Genomic DNA, 22574 nt, shown 5'->3' on the forward strand with positions numbered 1-22574 from the left:
TTGTTTAAACCTCAGCTTCGCACCAGTCTAGACTCATCCTGAGGCGGTTATGGGGACGATATTGAAGGTGGTCGAATTTCCTTTATTTCGGGCTCAAATGGTTTCGGCAATTTTTCTATGAGTCCTCCTACCGTTCCATTTTTACCATAGGATGTTTCAACCTCGATTGCTCCAAGCTCTTAGTAGATACCAAGTCCATTTTAGATAGTGCTTCACTGAGCGAAATAGCGTCTTCGCCCCGTGTTTCAACCCCCTGAACTGATGCCTTTGGATCAATTGCGACTTCAGATCGAACAGAGTAGGCCGGTCGCAGAGGGATATTCAGTCCATGAGACCACGACGTGTCTAAAGTCGAGCTTAAATCTGCTTCTTTTGCCGCTTCCACTAGACTCTGTCTCATATCGGCGTTTACATATGCAGGAAGAAGTCCCCATTGAGAAAGCCGCTCCAGAAGTCCAGTCCCCCCCCCTTTTGACTGCAGCCATAGCCGCTTCGTACGGACGATGTCTTGCGTCTAACAGCAGCCGAACAGTTTCCACCCGGCCTTGACTGGCGGCATATACCACAAGTGTTTCATTGTTGATGGATGCTTCTGGCCAAGCCCCGGCCTGTAATAGGATTCGCACTCCCTCATTGTTGCCCGTCTTTACGGCCAAGGCGAGTGCAGTCTGTCCATCCGAATCCTTACACTCAAGATCTCCCCCATTCTTGACCAGGAACTTGAGAATGCTGTTCCAACCTTCTCGCGCCGCGATCATTAGCGCTGACTCCCCAGCAACATCTGGATTGTCAATATCTGACCCGTAACTTGCAAGAAGGTATACTGCTGCATAAAATCCAGCCTTCGTTGCCTCCAGAAGATAGCTGTAATGGGCATCTTCTCCCTGCGATAATAGACATTTCATTATGTGGAGCTTGCCGCCAGTCAAAGCTGCCTGGAACGCTCTGCTTCTGAAATCATTCGCAGATTCAGAGGTATAGAATGGAAGAAGCATCATGACTGTACTTTCATCACCGTAGATTGCCGCGTACTCAAGGGGACTTTTGTCCAGTTTATCTGCCCCCAAGATGGCTGGAGTGTCGAAAGGAGTCGACTCCAGAACACGAGGATTGAAATCAACTAAACAACGTAGAGTCTCAGGGTTTCTGCTCATCGCGGCGTAGTGCCACACTGTTCTCCCATCTAGATCTTGTTGGCTTTGGGATCTTTGTGTTAGAAGAATTGCGACGCAGTCAACAAAGCCCTTGAGAGCTGCTAGGTGAAGCGGTGTCCGACCCCATTTGTCTTGTTCATCCACCAATGTTTCTTCAACAAGTGGTGGATTAATAGCCCAATCGAGCCCAAAGTATGAGACAAGATGAAGCAAGAGGATTTGACAAGTTTGTCAGCTGGCACTTTCTTTTCCATCTGGGACCTGAATGTAACGTGGCATAGGCTCGCTACCCTCGGCTTATTACTCAACAGCATTGAGCACAATCGCCTAAGGTGTTCGTGTTCCCCTTCATCATTTTGGACTGCGTTGCGTAAATGGCATCCCCAGTAGGTAGCCGCATAGTCTAGAAATGGATTGCTGCGAAGCTGGTCACTGAGAGAGCCGTGGGTCGTTGCTTCGTCAATATTGCTGTCAATTAGATACTGCATACAATGGATCGCGATCATCTTTTCATCGTCCATAGCGGCATCCGCTTGTTTTTCGAGGAATTCCTTGACGGATATGTGTGTAAACGCGACCGTTTCCCTGGCCCGTACTAGAGTCCTGCATGCGTGTACAATCAAGGGGACATTGATGGCTGCCGCGCCTTGGGCCGAGGAGTGGTGGATTTCGAGAAGTTCCGCCGTTTTGAGAGGTCGTTGAGAATAAAATAGCCAGGTGAGAGTTCGCTTTGCCAAGTCTGCCATACGGGGCCTCTGGTTTTGGATTCGATACAGGCTGTCCTGGTAAGCAGAATATGAACTTCGGTGAAGTTCAGCCTTCTGCACTCTGACCTCTAGCTTGGTATGTTTTTGCAGGAACGCATCAACCTGTAAGGCGATGGGCAAAAACCTAATGTATGGACCATATCAGAACTATGCACTTTCCTAACGGTAACGAATGGACAAGGGAAATAGCATACAGATGATGCCGCTCACTAGCAGCTACAAGAGCAGAAACAACCTCATCCAATAATTCATCGTCGTCCGCAAAGAGTGGTGTACGCAGTAACTTCATTCTGGCATAATGCTTGATGTCTCCTTCTGATGGCAAGATTTCAATCTTCGAGCCGACCGCCAAGGCATCAAAAGTCTGGTGAGGTCGTGAAAAGGCAAGTAGCCGGGCTGGCGAGGCTTTCATCGACGTGAGTAGATGCAGCAAGTCGGGTTTGTAAGCCGACTCGCATTCATCCAAGGCGTCGAAAATGAAGTAGACCTTTGAAAACCGTTTCGAAATAGTTAGGAGGACTGAAACGAGACTGGCGAAAGGAATGTGTTCCGATTTTGCAGCTAGGCTTTCGAGGGCAGCCAATTCATCAACTGGCGAAAAAGATTGCAGGTACAGCTGCTGAATCAGCGCTAATACGATGTTTCGCATCGGATTGGACTCTCGATAGCTAAAATAGAAGTAAGCGAATCCAATGTTTGAGGATCCGTTGGCCTGTTGCCATTTTTGAACCTCATCGATTGCCAAGGACCTAGATATCACATCAAATTAGTAACGGGGCGAATCTGGACTTGAAGCACGGAGATACTCACGTCAGAATCGTCTTTCCCGAACCAGGTTCTCCTAGGTAAAAGAGGGTGTTGGGGTTATCGACATAATCTAGAATGAGCCATCTCCGGAAATGTGATCCGTTCACGAACGAGATCCCGGCGCCTGCTAGTCGGGACTCGCGCGCCGACTCATGAGCGGCAATGTAATCAGCACAATCTCGCCATAAAGCTCCGCCTAGGTCTACTGTATGCTTTGGAGGGGGTTCTCCCGACTCAAGCGATGTAGAGCTTTCAATACTAAGTCACGTTAGCACCGAGATCTCACGAAGAGAGTCACTAAAGAATTACTTGTCCCTCAACCTCGACAGGCAGTCTTGAAGATGCTGGATCTGTTGAAGACCTTGGGCAGGCGTGAATGGGAGCCTGGGAGATTTAGACACATCGGAGGAATATTGCCCCAGCAGCTCGGATTCTAACGAGAGAATGCAGTCTTCCACATCGTTAAAACAGATTAATAGATCTTTGGAGACAATAACGGCATATGTTTCGGACGAGGCTGTCAATTCGAGTGACCGCATGACATTATGGAGTTGAGAAAGTTCATAGATCAAGCGCTCAGCTAGCAACTGGCTCGTATAGTTCCATTCTCCGTAGAGCGATCCTGAGATCTGAACCGTCAACCCTAACAAGCTACAGGTGGCAGAATCGATCAAGGAAGGATCCATGGTGTGAATAGAGCGTGGGGTTGACGCATGTACAAGGTTCTCTCGACGCTTTTACTTTTACTTGGCCAGCTGAGGTTACCGCTTGGAGTTTAGGTAGTATTTGACGGATCCAAGTCAACAACGAGTGCTCCTATCATATCGAAGTTGATAGAGGGCGCGGAAAGGTCTCCAGTCCGCCCGTTTGCTGTTTCTTACACTGGCCAGGCAGCAAAAGCTGCCTAAGTATCTACATAAGATCTACATACTTGGTATTTATAGCTACCTACGTGGTGACAAAGAAAACACTCTGGAGCCTAGCAGCGTTGTACGATGTGTTGCAACAAAGCCGGCAAACAACCCACATTAAGTACCAGTGCTTTGTCTCAGTTGAACAAAGGACCAAGTCTGTTTGCATTCGGTGAAACGTCTAAAATTGTGGATGGGAGAGTGTACGATTTTTGCGTAGTGAAGGCTGCAATGCCACCTATATTCTCTACGGAATCGATAGAATATTTACTTGCACTAATATGATGGGTATTAAAATCCTGATTAGACAAAAACAAGATAACTTCCTCCAAATTAGCATCAATCGGAGAGATGGTCTTTCAACACGTTGTCTCGTCAGTATTACGTGGGTATGGTGTACAAGAAAGCGAGGCTGACATGGTTGCACCCTACATATATTTATATATCATCAATCCTTGGATTATGTCTCAAGATAGGCAGAAGAGTATCACAAGGCCAGTATCCATGCTACTAATCATTTCATCATCTTATAGTCTACCTTTCGAACAACTGGCCAGGCTAGCCCGTGGCTTGGTCACTAAACCTAGCTATATTTCCCTATCAATCGATCACGAGGCCACCCAAATAGCCCCTCTGAACCATGAGCCAGGTAGAAGATGTCTAGCCGCAGAGCCACACACGGTGCACATCGCAGACAAGGTCAGCCGGCGCATCATAACAGTTGCTATTGTAGGAGCCATCCCCATTGTTTAGCCATAGCGGGCCGCCACAGCCTTGTAGTGTGTAGCTGTACCCATTGCCCTGGAGCGGATGGGGGGTAATGTTACATGGGCTCTCACCAACATAGCTGATGAAGGTCCAAGCGCAGGGATCGGTACCATCAACCCACATCACTAATAGGCAGCGAGAGATGTCAGTGCTTTGTTCTCATGAAAGAGGGGGATGTTGAACTGTATGTCTATAGAAGATAATGTAATTAACAACGCACCGTTCCAATGGTTGGCGGCAGTCCCAATTGCAATAGCAGCCTTAGCACCCGTTGTAGATAGGGCCAAGGTTAGCATAGTAGAAAGAAGGCTCTGATGAAGAAGCATTGTAGAAGGTAGAAATCTTTATTAATAGCTATATGAGAACTTGTCTACTTAATTGCTTAAGGAGTAGGTTTCGCAGTGTTATCACGAACGAATATTTGGGGTCGAAGATGGTTTTTATAATTTCTACAAGTCAATAGAGACCTTGGCATGTATTGCGCCCCTCAACATTAGACAATGGTAGATTAGCCTTGCTTGATACAAGCACGTATCGGTTTTCTCCGGCACTATTGGCTTAATGTTAAATTAAGCTTGATTAGGTGGAGAGCATCTGTTTACCCTGGCATAGCTCTGAGTGGATTCTTTGATAGAGCTGAGGAGATATTATATTCGATGCGGGGTCATTAGTGTCACAAGGATAAATCCTTTGTGAATTGAATATGGATGAATGCTATATTAACAAATAGAATCATCGTCTAGAGCCCACCCTAGCCTTCTTTCAACAGGCCTACAGCCCTCCATTTATCATTCACCTTCCCCTTGCGTCCTGTGTATATTTAATCGACTTACTAAGGGATGTTATAAGCGCATTAGAGCTTACATACTGGGTTTCTCCGTCAAGAGGTTGGGTGCCCGAAAGCTATTGAGATATATATTGTAACTCCTGCTAACTATGTAGCTCGATAGACTGCATGGGCTCTTCATGCTTCTGGTTCTATCTGGCATTTTAGCTTTCATACTGACTGCATAGGCACCTAGGCTCTTTTATTGTCGTTCACATGTTCTAGACTTTGGCAGTAATATTTTACTTAGCAAAAAGGTGCACTACGACAGCGAGTCAAGTTTTCTTCGACTTTCTGTTTCTGTTTTAGTCGATTCCTCTCTACTTTATGCTGTAGGTCTAAAAATTGGCATTATCTGCTACCAACACGATGTGTTTGGCGGTCCAGACGATTTGAAGGCTCGTAGAATAGTAATCAGACATTAAATAAAAGAAATGTCGTTAAGAGCACTGGAAGCCACAATCTCAGGACAAACAAAGACACGCAACACCTTTAGGCGACCCCATGCGTACAAGGAAGAGAAAGAATAGATAATCTCATTCAACGTGAAAAAAACCAGCTCCGCCACCCACCAACAGCCGATTGCCCAGGTTCGTACAGGGCCACATCCGAAAGGCAGCGCTTACGCACCGGCATCCATCACAGCATATTAATCAGCAGCATTTTCAACATCTAGGCCTAGCATGTAGTTGTTCGTGGAATGTATAGAAATTAAGATTATCCCAGCTTAGGGACGCATATGAGTACAACGCTAATATCCCGCGGTCGAACTGGATCGACCATACTCTAGATGGAACAACGAGGCCTCGCCACATCCAGTTACCAGTATCTTCGGTTGGCACACTGGAAACTCTGCTGCCTATTTCAATTTGATTCAACATCTATGACAGGTGTTTGAACGTAGAAGTTGGTTAACCACCAAAATTAGAATCACGGGACTCTGAATTTGGAGTCTTGGGCTGCAAGAAAGAGGAAGAGATTAAACGCCAGAAGAGCTAGACGGGACCCTCAAAGATTCCCCATGCACATTAAGATAATTAATCACACAATATTCTTTAAATATTTCGCTAGTTATTCTCTCGTGCAGATGAGACATCAAAATATTGTATAAGCATTGCAAAGCTATTTTATTACAAAGTGCTCTATACGTGGTGGCGCAAATAGAAGACGATCATAGGCTTGTGGACTAGCATTGTAGACATGCCTCACTCTCTTAGTCAGAACTGAAGAGAGTAAAAGCCATTTCCCCACAACTCCGGAAGTGAATGCCGAGCAGCAATTTGGATCGTAGGCTGAGAATATTTGAGCAATATGTGAGATTATTATTAAACTCCTGATAAGCGGCTCTGCTCTCACTTTGCTCATTGGTTCAACTGGAGGTGGCTGCCCGCTGTAATGCGATTCCAAGTGTTGGTAGGACTGGAGAGTAGGAGGCCAGTCCGGAAGTACGGCAACGGACATTTGTTTAGTACGGCATTGCGCAATGAGATTTGTACGCATATAGCCATGCAAGTTTTTATCCTCTCATCTTTCATTAACAAACACCTCGAGCAACGACCTAAAGGCAACCAGAAGACGGTTCCTTCATTACACATGTGGGCCATGAGCGACTAGAAAGAGCACATAGCGAGGCCGTCATCCAGAAATCACCTTCAACATGGACATGGGCGGTGACAGTCCGTCGTCCTCTGCGCCGCTCACCGCAGCTGGCGTCGACTTTTCCAACGAGACACAGGCGTTTGACTTTTTGCAAGATATTCTCGATGACTCAGTTTTGGGCCCAATCGGTAACCAGTATGCACGATATTTCTGGTATGGAGTCGTGGTAGTCATTGGCATAGCGAGTATCTGCAACGTGGTACAGAGATGCGTATTGCGGATGAGGTGGGTTCTACAATTCCCAGATATTCCCTACTCAATGGAGATGTCTGGCGTTGACAGCACAAATCAGACTCAGAGCAAGCGCGAGAAACCGCTCTAGACCTGCAAAGCCCGCGAATCCTTTAACGCAAACCATTGCTACCGCCGCAGCTCTCCTTCGAGAGCCGAGCTATCCCCAGATCACGCCTCTATCAGCATCGAGTTGGTTCAAAGTGCCTCCACTAGGCCATGTCTACATCATTACCGCGTATTTAGCTTTTATCTTGGCTCTGTTGTTTATCAACAACAATATCCCCGGTGCACAACACTTCCAAGCTCTCGGTATACGTGCTGGATGGCTCGGAGCAGCCCAAGTGCCGCTGCTGGTACTAACATCAAGCAAGACAAGCCTCATTGGCTTCCTCGTCAACTCGTCTGTGGAACGACTCAACGTCTATCACCGATGGGTCTCACGTGGCTTACTGCTGCTGGCAACTTTGCACTTTGGACTGCAGAGTCATGCCTGGAACATCTATGGCTTGATGGTCCTCGAATGGAAAACTGACGAGTGCACACCCACGGGCATCTCTGCGTATGCCCTCTTGCTCTGGATGAATCTGACCTCGTTGGCGCCGTTGCGCTTCTTCAAGTATAAAATATTTGTCGTGCAGCATTTGCTCACGTATTTTGGCTTTACAGTTGCGCTTGTCTATCACCTGTACGGAACGTCATCGCCCTATTCGACAAATTACATCTACATTAGCATTGCCTTGTATCTGGTCGGTCAGTTGGTTCGCTTTGTGAGGATGGTTGTTGTCAACATTCGGCCGAGTAGAGCGACTTTGACACCACTTGAGGGTAGCGCAACCAAAATTCGGCTCTCTAACCCGGGAATCAAGTCATGGCAAGCAGGGTCGTATGTACGCCTGTTTATTCCCCGATTCAACATCGTACAGGGACACCCAGCGACGATATTGTCGACCCCATCCTCACATGGAGGTGATATGGTGTTTATCCTGCGGTCATGCGGCAGCTTCACCAAACGTCTTCTAAAAGCTGCCCAAATTGAGGGGCATCAGTCTATGCATCTGACGCTCATTGACGGACCGTATCCTAGCCCACATGCAGATTTTGCCTGCTTCGATACGCTCGTCCTCATTGCCGGGTCGACTGGAGTAACCTTTACCCTCTCTGTTCTTCAGGATATTGCACAGCGTGCCAAAACGCACAAGATTCTTCCGCTTCGAATCCTCTATTTCACCTGGGTAATTAAACACCAGAGTTGGATATCTTGGGTCTCCGAAGAACTTCGCACAGCGTTTAGCATGCTTCAAGAAGCAGGTGTTGAAACGCTCTGTAATATTCATATCACAGGCGAAGAGGGCATTGCTGGAGACGAGGAGTCTGCTAGAAGAGGTCAATTACAAGAGCGAGAAAAAGAACAAGACATTGAAGTTGATGGATGTCCTGTTCTTGACGACGAGAAGACTGAAGTCTCGAAATCGCGGGACCCTGGGACATCAGATGCAGACATCTCGTTCGCGGAGCTACATGTGGGACGGCCTACTTTCCGAACCATGCTTGAAAGACGAGTAAACCAGGCGCAAGGCGAGACGGCTGTTGCGGTTTGTGGTCCGTTAGGGCTATCAATAGCCGTGAGGTCAGCCGTGGTGAGGATAAGTGATGATTTGGCTGTCGACAAAGGGAGCGGACTGGATGGGCTATATTTGCATGTCGAGAATTTCGACTAGTTGTGGAAGATTCATATTGACAACCCGCCTGCCAGATCGTAGCTAATCTCATTCTTCTTTTTTTTTTTTTTAATTGAACTGGGGTTGGTAGATGAGCGCAAGCATAGTACGTGTGTATGTATATGCGTACGTCGATGAATTCACTGTACTTTGATAACATCTATGCAATTCAGTAAAGACTTGCATATCAAGAAAAACGGCTGAGCTTCCTTCATGTGGTAAAAACAACATATTGAAGAGTTGGAAATATTCCACGAAGCAAACATCTATTATTTCGCATATTCCATCTCGTTTGACGCAGAACTACCATCATGAAAATAATGACAGCAATAACAACGACTCCTACATACCGTTATAATGGTCGATATCAAATATGCGATTGTCTAGAGATCATGCGGTGACTCTTTGGGAACCACAGTGAAAGAAAATTAAGCTGAGGCACACTCAAATGCTTTCTCTAGATAGCTGACACAAAAAGATCTCAGCTATCAAGGGGCTTATAGAGGTAGAGTTATTTGATCAGTGTCACTATTTGCAAAAAGATCATAATCATCAAGATTTAACAAGCTAGTTGTTTGTATCAATGAGAGTAAATAGCAGGGAACATAAACAAATAAGGACCAAATCATCGACTCACTCACAAGGGGTGGCTATCATCGTCGCATTCTAATTCAAGCTGTATAAACCTCCCGAACCTCAACAACTGCTTCCCCCGCTTGATCCTTGATTGTAACATCAATTTGAGAAGAGTTAGGGCCATTGCTATGTCCCATTTTGCTTATGGATACTTTCCTGCGTATCGTCTTCTTCTTGACGAATAAGTAATGTCCTTCAGGTGTCGTCTCTCTGGATCGGCTTTTTCGTTCTTCAGATATTTCTTCGTATTCAACCTGACATGTCACTCCGTTCTTCTTGAATTCTGTCAATGGGGGTTCTTCTTGGAAGTGATTGCTCTCAGATGGTGTCGAAGCATGACTTTCATTGACGATAACCCTCGGAATTTCATTTTCAGTGGCGCCAGAAGAGGCATCAAATGCGCTTGGTTGTCGAATAGAGTCTGCCGGTGTAGCAGCGGAGAATGCACCGGAAGCATTAGCTGATTTGCCGACTTTATTCATCAGTGCATCCATTTTAGATATTGAGAAGGGAAACATTAGCCGGGATATAGTGTCTCCCTCCGGTGTTAGTTTGTACTGCCCCTCTTGTTGGTGTAGAGTGTAAGCAGGCATCTTGAGCCATCGTTCCGCCAACTTGACGACTTCGATTGCCACTGCTCTGGATACTAGAAACCATTCTTTATGATATCCTTTGCATTGTGGACATTGAAAAAACAAAATTCTTTTGTGCCGTAGTATTGCATGAGCAATCTTTTCGGCTTGGCGAACACCAATGAATGCTCCACCCTCAGTTTCATGAATAGTCCTCGTCCCATATTTATAACAATTCTTGGATTGTTTGAGTCTCAACGCGGCAGAAGAACTCGAATATCCGATCTTGAATATACCAGATACCTCGGTATGCTCAAGGACATAAAGAATACCGCCAGACATTACCTTAGCATCGAGAGGTTTTCGTACCGCGTCGTATATTTTAGAATTGATGTGCTCCTTCCCCTTTTCCGGAAGATGAGCAACCCCGATTTTGTTTAGCTTTTCTGTTTGTTCTTCATCTTCGTCCGAACAACGGCGATCTGCCTCGACCTTGGTGTTCTGGGCAGCATTCTCAATGTTCAAGCCCTTAATTTGCTCTGTAATCGAGTCCAAGGCAGGATCGCCATGTCCTGGACTATCAGGAGCAGCGCTCGATATGTTCATGCTGCCTAGATCAGGAAGCGATTCTGAAGAACTAGTGTATGGTGTCGCGCTTCCCGATGAAGTCATTGGTGGTGAATTTGGAGCAGCTTTCTTCCTTTGTACTTTCCATTCGTTAAAGGCGTCACTGGCATCTTCGCGATGATATCTGCAGTACATAAGAGTAATAAGAGTTTCCATTGTCTCGTAGTGGCTATTGGTATCGACACATTCTGCCAGGGGTGGAAACTCAGACAAAAGATCGGCATGGTCCTTTCGTTCTGAAGCTGTACAAGCCAAATTTCTGCAGCGATCGGCTGTGCCTTTCTTAAATCCTCGGCATATTAAAAATCTGAATTTGTTTGGATTCGGAAATGGGGTGATGCCTTCGAGCATTGAGGCGAGCTCCTCGAAAACTCGATGCTCGATTGAGGCTGCCATATTGAAACAGATTTAATCCTTGATTACAATTCCACTGAGTTCCTACTTTTAAAAATGGCTGGGGAAAGAGTAGCTATTAATATGATGGAGTGAGAGGCCGGAGCTGGGCTATGCTGGTCAAGCAAGGGCTCGTATGCATGTTGGTTGTTAGTTTGCCTAGCTCCGCATTTTGCTCATGTGCCCTGCACTGAAGAAACATTTCACGATAGGCTGATTCTATCGCAATTTGTAGCAGTTTAATGTAGCTAGTCGAAAAAGGCAGCTCGTTTTAGAAAGCTGAATGGGTTATCTATTCATAGACTCCTAGTAGAACGGAAACCCCGTGTTGTTTGCGACGGCTTGTCCGTTGTTGGATGCTTAATATTATTGCAATGCTAAAAGTAGGTAAGATTGTTAATTCTGTGCCAAAAGATCCCATACGTTATTACGCCATGCACTATGGAAACGATTCTTTCTATTCGTGGTGTGTTCGGGATTTAGCATGCGGCCAGGTATCCGCCCGTGCAATGGTATTATGTCGACATCGCCGCCATGCGGCTCAAGGCACACGCATTATTGTCACTATTACTGCTTCGATTCTGAGCATACTTCATATCAATATCCATTTATCACTAACATGGAGTTCTTGAACCGCAACCACGGGAGATGAGAGCTTAGAGTCTACTTGTGAGTAAAACGTAGGCTCTCGCTTTTGACAACTCAATATAACTTCGGCTGTAAACATGTGCCTTACTTATAAGTTTCAAGGTCCATAAGCAGTAGTTGTTGATTATTTTGATCTGAAATTGCAAAAAATAAGATGATAATTGATTCACGTTGATATGAAGGCAATGAAGGTGGGCTCTACTATGTACCCGCCATCAAAAACATCATCGCAAATTAATCAGGTGTATGTCGCTTCGCCACAGCAGCCTACATTATCTTTACACAATTCTCAACTCAAATATCCCATCAATTCTCCCCGATTCAATTTTCGATGACCACAGATCGCAAGTTCAGCAGTGGGATAAAGACTCGGATTCAGCCGCAATGACAATCATCCGATGGCACTCGAGAAATCTTCACTGGGAATGTTCAATGAACGCTAATACTAATGCAGTGACCGCAGCTTTACTTGACCCAAACATGCAGCCTCATTACACATCTTCACATGGGAATATTCGGTACCAATACCAGCCCCAAACCTGTTTCCGTCTACAGGATAGACATGGCGGAATCTCGAAGTGTGGCACCCCCGGATACGCGCTATGATCTAATAGTCATAGGCGCAGATGTTGGTCCACCCAACTGTGCGTGCGTCTTTTGTGCAGCTGATCAAATATAAGAGATGAAGTGGGCAGTTAATTAAAATTGTATATTAAAAGTCGCAACCTATACGCTCAGACTTGGAATCCTTCGAAGCTGCCTGAAGCCGGGGTTTGAGAGCAGACCGGGTTGATTTCAACTTCGTAGTCTGGAGGTGTAATTGATGGTTAAAAACTCGACAGAAGCCCGAATTTCCACTCCCTCTCCGGTCGTATGTGGCAGTAGTTTTTGCCATTCCGACTTGCTATTGATGGGCGAAAACTCTTCTGTCTCGCATAATTGTTTGCTCCAGTGGAATAGTTGAATATTTTAATTTGGGTACTCTAGTCAGTGCTCCCGCAGATTTTGACAAATTTGGTAAATGTTCGTAATGATCTTATCCAGACGTCTATTAGTGTAGGGTCTATGAGTTGCAAAATCTTTGCCGAAAGGGTTTGACTTCGTTCCTTACTCCAACTTCACCAAGACAAATTAAGAGGTATTTATATTAAATGGTGAGTTGTGATATATACCTAGTATAGATCTTGTTAATTACCCTCTCTAGTGACCCTCAAGGCACATATGCATTCGCAATCTGCTTTGGGACTTTCCAAGAATATTCGGTTCAAGGAGCGAACACATCCACTGTATTCCGAACCTTCAGTCATGCTCATAATATAATTTTTTAGTGAAGGTATATGAAAAATGTAGAGACGTCTAGATAAAGCTGCACTTTTTGCCCGGTAAACTTGTTTTCTTTGCGGATTCTCTAGTTCAACCACTTCAGGGAACGCAAGGCTGTGGAAGTGCGCCTGGGCTAGAAGCCATTATACTATATGCCTTGCTATCCAATCAACATACTTCGGGTCATTGACTGCCACTTTTGTGACTCGATTTCGCCAATCACAATCATCGTTCGGCGCCCATCAAATCTGCCTAACAATGCCACAAATGCTGCCCAGTCTGTTGCCTATTCCCTGTTGAATAAGAGATCCTACATTCGATTTTCGCAGTGGCTCGTCAGTTGTCTTACGTATTTGTTCATTTTGAACAGTTCATTTAACCAGACTACTGTACTATATCAGACTATAGCTATTTTTATCACTACTCATATCGCTAACCACTTCACCCAGGCAAATACAATTTATTCGCTGGGCAAAATGGCAACGGTGCCTAATCCCGATCCCACGCAAATGGCATTCTCAGAAGCCGTTCGCGAGTTCAAATCCAAGCTGAAAAACGAACAATTATAGGCGGAGATTATAAAAACCAAAACAATTGACGAGGTCTATGACGCAACGGACGCGCTTCAGGCTGAACAGGCGAAGCATGGACGACTTCGGCATCTTTCGAAAATTAAGCCATTTCTTGAAGGACTCCAAGGCTACGCAGATACCATCGATACATTTGTTCAAGTCAAACCAGATGTTCTTGCACTCATTTGGGGTCCCATCAAATTACTTATCCAATGGGCCGCTTCTCTAACTCAATCCATTGATGCCCTTGTCAATACCGCAGCTGAGATTGGTGAACTGCTACCCGAATTCAAGCTCATGGCTGCCATGTTCGGCAACAATGAGCAAATGAAGCTTGTGCTTGTCCTATTTTTCCAAGATATTCTGGACTTTTATGCCGTGGCTTTAAAGTTCTTTGGCTTGCCTCGTATGTTATTGACCCTGCGCAGTATATAAAGCGAACTGACGAGAGATCATTGCAGATTGGCGAGTGATGTTCGAGGCACTATGGCCTTCTCAGAAGGAAAAAATTAAAATTGTAATGGGTCATATCGGACGACACACAAATTTGATGAGAAACAAAGTTCGCCTAGAGCACCTCAGAGAGGAGTATGAACACAGACAGCGAGCTTTCGACCATTTTGAAGCAATACAGAAGAGTAATATGCGTCAAGAATACAACGTCATCAAGACTGACGTCTCCCCAAAGTTTTATGATGCTGAGCTGTATCGGATTCGGGGTCAGATCTGTAAGGGGACTGGCTGAAGCAAGCTAGTGATTTCAAGAAGTGGTTAAATGGAGACGATGATTCAACGCGGATATTATGGCTGTGCGGTATTCCTGGAGCAGGTTCGCCATCCCAATTTTCTTGTTCCCACTACATTAAAATGTGTTTACAAAGTGAATAGAAAAGACTCATCTAGCCGCTATGGCAATCAACTTTGCCATATCGACCAGAACTATATTCGCTTTTCTCAGCCACGCTAGCAGTAGCAGCACCACGGCCTTGACAATTGTACATTCTCTAATATTCCAGTTGACTTCGGATGACGAAGGTCTTCAGGCGATTGTTTGTGGTTCAAATCGAGAAAACATTAAAAACAGCCTTGATGTCGCTATTGAGTTTCTACAAACGCTGCTTAACTCCACCGGCCTCTTGAGCATCATCATTGACGGAGTTGATGAGATTGACCTCTCCGAACGAGAGAAACTACTAAAGAAACTTTTTGATACATCTACGGCCTGCAAGAAAACTCTTATATTAATAAGCAGTCGAGCAGAACACGATATCTCAACAATCCTAGGTCCAATATCAGCAACAATCCGAGTAGATACACACAATGCTGCAAGCATCCAGATATTTGTTGACGACTGGGCTCAAACGTGGTTTTCGGCTCATGATTTTCTATGCGAAGACAGATCCGAGATCGAAGACCTCCTCGCGCCGCTTTCTTTAAAAGCAAAAGGTATTTTCAATACTTCCCTTATTGCAAGCCATCACTTACTTCCCAGTAGGGATGTTTCTTTACGCCAAGATCATGTTGCGCAGCATAGAGGAACTTGACAACCTAGATGAGATCCGCAACGGGCTCAAAGTACCTCCCAAAGACCTAGATGAAGCGTACGGAAGCTCAGCTGCTATAAACAACCAGAAAGCTGATAAATCTATAGATATGGGAGACTGTTTGAGAAAATCGATCGCAAGTCTGAAATTGTGAAAAAGAAGTGCCGACTTGTCCTTGGCTGGATCAGCTGCTCACCAACACCTTTGACGTTGTTAGAGCTAGAGCAAGCTTTAGTAATGACTATCAGCAACGCATCTAGAGTGTCCTCGCCACTGAATTTTGTCCGCCTTTGTGGTCCCATTGTCGAAGTTGTGGAGGACAGCATTCAGTTTGTACATTTCATACACCTCCACTGGTGATGTCGCACGATATGTCTTACTCTTTTAATGTGGACTTGAGGCGACTACTCAGCTCTATACTTGTCCTCAAAATCTGTAATTTCGCTAGCTTCATCAAAGAGTCTCATGAATCGACCTTTGTTTGATGCGCTAAGCAAATCTGATTCCATCTTCCGGTCGCATCTTGTTGCGGAGTCGTCTTCCAGCGTCGGCAATTGGGACCCTGGACGAAGCAGATAATGAGGGTTGCAATACTGCATACTGCTATCATACTCTGAAGGCGATGGATGTTGAAAATAGAAACCAGCATTTCCAAGAATATTCCCGATGGTATATTGGTCAGTAGCAAGCCCATACAAGACAATTCGGACCAGGCAATCGACTGGCGAACGAAAAGTTTGAAACTCTTTCTTTGAAGTTTTTTTTTTCTCGAATTTGTCGTGGTTACCAGTTTTGCATCGGCTTTAATTGTAAACTCCCGGAAAATCTTAGCCAAGGTAGCATTGTTGATAATACCGGCGTATCTTTGTGTATCTTGAGATGAGAGCTTTACTTTTGTTTCGAGGGCCTCGAGGGTCACTGGAGCATGTGTCGCGCCTTTATGGCCTTCAAAGGAAGATGTCGCAGTCGCTATGATCTGCGAAATGCTAAGAATTGGGTTCAAGGTTCACAAGGGCATGAGAGGCATAACATACAATGCCGAAACAAGTATCAGGCTCCGATGGTTCAACTATTGCGGGTACATTCACCGCTGTTGAATTGATGTTGCAAGTATCCGGACTGGCTGTGATTACATAAATTGAATGATAAGAAAGTTATACACTAGGCTCGGCCCTTGATGACTTAGGTACTTGACATGATGTCCTCTTGGATGGAACAAAGCGTTGCGTCACTACCCGTATCCATTTGATCTTCAAACGAGGATATATCAGTGACTTCAGCCGTTTCAACAGAGATGTTGATGTCGAAATTTGGATCGATGTTCGGATCGAAGTTTGCACCAATGTTCAGATCGAAATTCGGGGCAATATTCAGATCGAAGTTGATATCGACATTTAGATCGAAGTTGATATAGACATTTGGATCGATAGTGTAGGTTTGGAACCCTGCTGAAAGTAGTGAACTCTCACTCAGGCTATACTGTGGTTGTAAACAAGCACGTTTAGATGCCACATGACCGCTATCATCGAACTCATCTAGATCGAGATTATGTTTCGCTGTGTGAGTGGTGTGTAGTTTCTGTACATGTATATGTTGTGTCGGATCGTAAGGTTCCATTGTACTATACCGTCACGGCGAAATGGCTACTAGGTTGGCAGGTAGAAGGATATTGAAGAAGAACAAAAAGTTTCAACTGCGACACCACGCTGTTTTTTTTTTTTTTTTTTTTTTTTTTTTGTTCCTTACAGCACAGCCTACAACCTACATGCAAGCACAGCCTAACTATAAGCCTGTGACACAACCTCACCGGCATGAAAAACATGTAAATTGGGAGTCTATGGTGTTTCATTGGTCAATTTATGCATAGGTAGGTACTTGATGAGTTGGCAGGCGACGGCGGCTCCAGAATTGTTTTCAGGCGTCGCCCCCCAAACCCTTCGAAACATATTAGGGATTTGAGGTTTGCTGAAATGACGAATATCTCCTACGGCTAGATCATCATTGCACAATCTTGATTAAATGAAAATATATGGATGAATATTTTACTCATACGATGGTGATGATAGCTGAAATCATGTAGCTACATGTACATGGTACATACATGTATTGTTGGCCGATTTGGGAGCCGCATAATATTCTGTCATGCATTGCCAGCACACATCAAGGTTCCTGCTTATGGCTAATCGATAGGTATAGAGTGGTGGAAAGCAATCAACGAAATATTACCTGGGTAATGATATTTCCGATTATTTAATTATAGTAATATTATACATACTAAAACGAGAAACATACGAGATAGAATCCCATTCCTATTTCTTGACGATGCTGCCATCTTGTGTCAATTAAAGTGTTACTGCATGGACGTTCTACTGCATTTAAAGCTTGTCAATGGAGTTGGATTAAAGCTACCGAAGAAGGTCTCACGTATAATTCATTAAAGATATAAAATTCAAGTGACTTTCAGAGTATGATACTTCTTTCAAGGTTGCCCTTTAAAAAGCAGACGCAGTCCCGGGTAGGATATACCTGTTGGGCTGTAAATCATCACCATTTACATGTGTTCAGGAGACAACACGTATGCACTGGGTCCCCTTGTGGAGCAGGCGTTCATCATCTCCGCAGGCAGGGTGGCCTTATCTTGATTCATGTTTGCGAATTCTCCGTAACACAATTTCGGTGGCCAGTGAATTTTGGATCATGAACGCCGGTTATAAGCGATTCATGTATCGTAGTGGCGGATTATCTGGAGGCGGGATCTGCACATTTGTGGGATCTTGACCACGCGGCGTCACAGGTACTGATTCTAGAATCGAAATCAATGCATCTATTTCTCTTGGCTGTTAGATAGAGTAGGTGCTACCATCAATACTATGACTACACGCATATATCCATCATGCCCTTTTCTGCATGGCGTTGAATTCACTGATATATCCAGTTCAGTCCATCTGTTTTACCCCTCAGACGCGGCTCGTTTGGCTCCCCCACTTGGGTCTCTTGTTTCTTGTTTCCCCTGTTACAGTGACGTCTCCAGCGTGTCTCCTCTCTAAAGCAGCTAGTGCGGGGCGTCTCGTCTCCCTGGGGCCGGTTCCGTTGGACTAGGGGAGGGGCATGAGCTGCTCCGGTCGGCACGAGCATGAACCTGTAGCTCGACGATCGACGGCCGTGTCATCTGTTCTTCCTTTTCCATTCTCTAACCTGTACGGGCCATCACTCTTTCGTTTGGCAATCTGTTATCCTGAGTGCCGTGCGGTCGGGCATCGACAGAATCATCTCTCGCTTATCTCGATTCACCATCTCTACGAGCACCTACCCGCCTTGCTGCCGATTATCTCCCCGTCTCCCCAATCTCACAGACTCCCCAATCATGGCATCAACCGAGGAAATTGTTCGGCGGCTCCAGGAGTCTCGCCCGCCTGCAACAGACGCCGCCACCTACCTCACCATTGTCGAAATGTCCTTGTCTCCAGAGATCCTGCCTGCGCTGCAGGAGATCCTGGAGGACGTCCCATTGACCACTGAAATCGGCTGGGACATGGTTGATATGCTAATCCCCATCCCTGGCAGTGAAGAATGCCTAGAGAGTATTGCGCGTCTGGGTAACCCACGAGAGGTCATTCTGAAAGTGCTCGAGGTCATGGAGAAAACCACGGCCGCGGGAGAAGAGGGTGATGAAGATGAGGAAGAGGAAGAGGAAGGAGCGGGAGAAGAGAAAGCGGAAGGCTCCAAAGCCATCACCACAAAAGGCGAAACAAAAGCTGTCAGGCACTTTGTCACACTCTGTGGAATGTTGGGGATTCTACTCAAACGGCTCCAGGTCAAGGCCCCATCGCGATTTCTACATACTGCGCTCGAAACAGTACAGAGATGCTATGATGCTACAAGCGCAGCATCTACGGCCGCAGTCATTTCTCTGGTTCAGTCTCTTGCGCGCAAGACGCGGCCTCCGTTGCCCTCGCGGAAATCGAGCATCAAGCTTGATACGCCATTCCAAGACAGTGATCCGGCAAAACAGGCGCCAGACCCGGAAGCAGAGCGCTCAGATATTCTAAACAAAGATGAGCCGCAGCTAATGACCAGCTTACTGCAATCATTCATCACCTGCGTTATTGAGGCATATGTCAACTCCAACAGTATAGAATGGGCCTCAAGAATGCTCGAATACACCTACCCGGAGCGTATAGTGCCTGGCCGAAAGACTATGATTCAAACATTCAAGGAAGTGGTGGAGCTTCAAGCAAAGGATGCTCTAGTAGGGCAACTGGTGGTGAGTATTGTTCCTAAAGCTGTCGTGGACATCAGATGAAAATATTGGGTATTGAAAAAGGAAGCTAACGAGAATGCATAGGCTCTTGCTAGTGACCTGGGCTTATCGAAACTGGCCCCTTTCAAGGTAAAAGAGTATCTAGAAGGTCCTATACATCGGGCACCTCTCTCTATCGATTTTGATCCTCAGCAGCCGGAGCAACTACATTTGTCAACGGGCGGCTTGGTGTGTCTGAATGCTTACTGGATGTTTGCTGCCGACGTATTTGATGCGGATCGTGGCGGTCCAGATGGGGATCTCCTCCCACAATACATGCTACCAGATCATCAAGTCTTGTTGCAAAGCTTTCTGGGCGATGAATCTCAGGGGCAAATTGTTTCCAACCCCGGAACAATTGAGGCCCTAGTCGTAATGGCCATCTGGCTTGACGGCCGAAAAGCAATCGCAAACCCCAAAGGCGCTGAGACTACTACAGGATTCATGCCCTACCACCATCTCTTAACTCTCATTTCCGTCTTCCACCCCAACATTCGAGTTCGCAATGCTGCAACCGTTGTAGCAGGCTCTATTTTGCACTCAGATCCCGAAGAAGAAGACCGACTGGCCATTCTGGAAGATCTACTGGAAAGCTGCATCTTCTCGTCCCTGCAAGCATGTGCAGTCTCCTGGCTACGAGAGGAAATCATTGCGGCCAAAAAAGCCGGGTCAAAGGGCCGCTTCGCCGGCCCAGAATGCTTCGAGACCATTCAATACACCCTGTTCCCAGATCTGTCACATCTCAAGCAGGCTGATGCTTCTACGTTACTCGACTTCTGGGCTCAGAGTGCGCCCTTCCACTTACAAGTTGCCAACTTTGCGCTCTTTTTGTTTGGCGAAGACTACAAGAGTCTGGCTCCCGTCGGCATGGCTGCAGCTATTGAGCACCGCTACGTTGAGCCATTGGTATATGCTGCGAAGACGTTGGAGAAGGCTGCTGGTGCAAAGGAGGTGGAGATTGACGGGGAGGGTCTGATGCAGCTTGGCATCCTGACGGATACGCTGAGTCGGGTACCCCTACAGTAAAAACCAGGCTGTAGTATTTAAAAGCAGAGCATGGAGGAGGGATACCAAGTAACCAAAATATTGCAGTGATTGAAGTAAAGAGGAGCATCCCTGAGTCTGCCGGATCAGACGGGTACATGGCCATTCACATCTCGACTGAATAGTGTCTCATTTGATCAGTAAATATGTAAAAGCTCAGAAAAATGCTTGAGCGATGAAATCTGATTTCAGGATTATGCGTGGCTGCGCGTTCTATGTGATAGTAATGCCAAATATACCTGCTGCGTACGTTTCCCCTTTTGTACTCGTTTGTCGTGTGAAAGTTGAAAGAAATAAAAGATCCAGTCGTCGTTATCCTATTCCTCTCAACAGAGTGATGAATCAAAAATATGTATGGTAGTAGGCTCCCCTTTATCGTCGACGGTCCCGGTCATGGTCGCGATGCCGGTCCCTATGCCTATCGTGGTCCCGATCTCTGTCGCGATGTCTATCCCTATCCCGATAATCTCGATCCCGATCCCTGTCCCTCTCCCTCTCTCTGTATTTGTCCCTCTCACGATCGCGCTCCCTCTCCCTCTCACGTTTATAGCTGTCTTCACGTCCCCTGCCTTCCTTTCGTTTGCTTTCCTCTCTCCGGTAATCATTCAGCCGTGGTCTGGACTTCTTGCCGTTTTGATTCCACCCGCCGAGATCTTCCTCTTCCTTGAGCTCCTTGGCGCCAAGGCCAAGTCGGTTCTGTCGCCTCTTGACTTGTTTGACAGGAGGGCCGCGAGCCTCGCCGTTCCAGCCCATGCCGCGGAGGAGAGCGGCGCCAAACTCTTCGACGGGCATGTCTTCGTAGTCTTGTAGGGTGGATACCGCGCCGGAGGATTCGACGTCGCGGCGATAGGCATTGTCTTCTGTTGCAGGTGCAGTGCTGATGACCTTTTGTTCTTTGAATGTTTTGCCAAGCAGGGCATCCATAGCCTCGTCATCGGCAGTCCGCTCGACTGGTGGTGTATCTTTGCTGTCTTGGTCTGCTTCTCGCATTTCGTCGTCGCTGGGCTGTGCGCTTGGCTCCGATACCACCACGTCCTCCGACACTGCGCTCTTTTCCTTGACCGTCAATCCCCATTTCAGCGGTGTGTCCTGATCGGCAGGCTCCGTCTCAGTTGTAACGGCGTTTTGCTGAGCTCTGGCCTCTTCTGGAAGTAGATTTTTCGATCCCTTTTGACTCTTCAACTCGTCCTTCCAGCTCCGGTTCGGTTGCCGTGCAATGACGTACTCCTTCTTCTCCTCCTTGTGTCGCTTTCGTTTCGTCTCTGCGCCTTCTGCACCGAATCCTGTGATGGCCTCATGACGCCCTCGGTGGCGGTCATCTTCGGAATCTGAGGTATCGGATTCGCCTCCCCCCAAGGCGTGGGAGCGCGGCCGCTTCCCTAGACTCGATGACGGTTGCGCGCGGGACTGTTTCGCTATTGATGCTGAATTGCTGCCTCCGCCAAACTTGATGGCTATGCGACCTTTGTTCTGGTCAGACATAACGCGTAAAATCCTGCAGGATGCTGTCTGTGAAAGGTTTATGTACCTTGAGGCCGTGACAGAAGCGTGCTTCAATATTTGGCGGCTCAAAATGATGACTTTGACAAAAAGGTACTTGGTGCCTACTAATGGTACGTATCGCAGGCTAAAAAGCGTTAGGGCGAAATCAGGAGGTACTTTCGCTTTGTATTTTTTCACGAGTCGGACAGAAAAAATTGAAGCCGCAATCAGGAGTGGGGGCGCGTGTGTGGCTGCAAGGGAGGAAAAAACAGAGTTGATGAGGCGTCGAGATGAATTGGCCAAAGCTTCCATCACATTATTGATACTAAGCAGCAGATCTAACATTAATTCTGCCACCTCGAAATGTGGAGGAATGAGTTTCCCATTACATCCGCAAATCCACCGTGAAGGTAGCAGTTAATGTGCGCGGATTGTTAGACATAGGCATCACCCCAGAGCTTATTCATTGATGCCAGAGTTTATTTCTCCCATATCGTTGTTGACGCCTAACTGCTAAAACCCACTAGGGGAGAAAAAAAGGTCGCAGATGGATCCCTAATGCGTGCAGATGCAAAGGGACCTGGAGTCA

The 22574-nt window shown here is 46.3% G+C and overlaps 7 protein-coding genes across 7 annotated transcripts; 3 read left to right on the forward strand and 4 right to left on the reverse strand.

Annotated features, from left to right (window-relative positions):
- Positions 1-284: 284 nt before the first annotated feature.
- On the reverse strand, positions 285-3414 carry T069G_08112 (ankyrin repeats (3 copies) domain-containing protein; the record flags this gene model as incomplete). Its single annotated transcript, XM_056175322.1, has 5 exons — positions 285-1120; positions 1645-2045; positions 2116-2670; positions 2732-2986; positions 3038-3414. The coding sequence occupies 5 exons, from the start codon at positions 3412-3414 to the stop codon at positions 285-287; spliced, it is 2424 nt and encodes an 807-aa protein (XP_056026271.1).
- A 3476-nt stretch (positions 3415-6890) lies between these two features.
- T069G_08113 (ferric reductase NAD binding domain-containing protein) lies at positions 6891-8844 on the forward strand (the record flags this gene model as incomplete). The annotated part of the gene is made up of 2 exons (XM_056175323.1): positions 6891-7117; positions 7185-8844. 2 exons carry the CDS (start codon positions 6891-6893, stop codon positions 8842-8844), a joined length of 1887 nt encoding a protein of 628 aa, XP_056026272.1.
- Positions 8845-9515: 671 nt separating this feature from the next.
- On the reverse strand, positions 9516-11075 carry T069G_08114 (uncharacterized protein; the record flags this gene model as incomplete). Its single annotated transcript, XM_056175324.1, has 1 exon — positions 9516-11075. One exon carries the CDS (start codon positions 11073-11075, stop codon positions 9516-9518), a length of 1560 nt encoding a protein of 519 aa, XP_056026273.1.
- Positions 11076-13519: 2444 nt separating this feature from the next.
- Positions 13520-15519, forward strand: T069G_08115 (uncharacterized protein; the record flags this gene model as incomplete). Its single annotated transcript, XM_056175325.1, has 7 exons — positions 13520-13528; positions 13613-14021; positions 14077-14320; positions 14371-14444; positions 14504-15061; positions 15111-15216; positions 15267-15519. 7 exons carry the CDS (start codon positions 13520-13522, stop codon positions 15517-15519), a joined length of 1653 nt encoding a protein of 550 aa, XP_056026274.1.
- An 822-nt stretch (positions 15520-16341) lies between these two features.
- Positions 16342-16776, reverse strand: T069G_08116 (uncharacterized protein; the record flags this gene model as incomplete). The annotated part of the gene is made up of 1 exon (XM_056175326.1): positions 16342-16776. The coding sequence occupies one exon, from the start codon at positions 16774-16776 to the stop codon at positions 16342-16344; it is 435 nt and encodes a 144-aa protein (XP_056026275.1).
- Positions 16777-18523: 1747 nt separating this feature from the next.
- Positions 18524-20485, forward strand: T069G_08117 (uncharacterized protein; the record flags this gene model as incomplete). The annotated part of the gene is made up of 3 exons (XM_056175327.1): positions 18524-18824; positions 18903-19423; positions 19505-20485. 3 exons carry the CDS (start codon positions 18524-18526, stop codon positions 20483-20485), a joined length of 1803 nt encoding a protein of 600 aa, XP_056026276.1.
- Positions 20486-20875: 390 nt separating this feature from the next.
- On the reverse strand, positions 20876-21985 carry T069G_08118 (g-patch domain-containing protein; the record flags this gene model as incomplete). The annotated part of the gene is made up of 1 exon (XM_056175328.1): positions 20876-21985. One exon carries the CDS (start codon positions 21983-21985, stop codon positions 20876-20878), a length of 1110 nt encoding a protein of 369 aa, XP_056026277.1.
- Between the last annotated feature and the right edge of the window lie 589 nt (positions 21986-22574).

The sequence above is a fragment of the Trichoderma breve genome, chromosome 5, assembly GCF_028502605.1.
Source record: "Trichoderma breve strain T069 chromosome 5, whole genome shotgun sequence".
In the NCBI taxonomy this organism is placed as follows: Eukaryota; Fungi; Ascomycota; class Sordariomycetes; order Hypocreales; family Hypocreaceae; genus Trichoderma; species Trichoderma breve.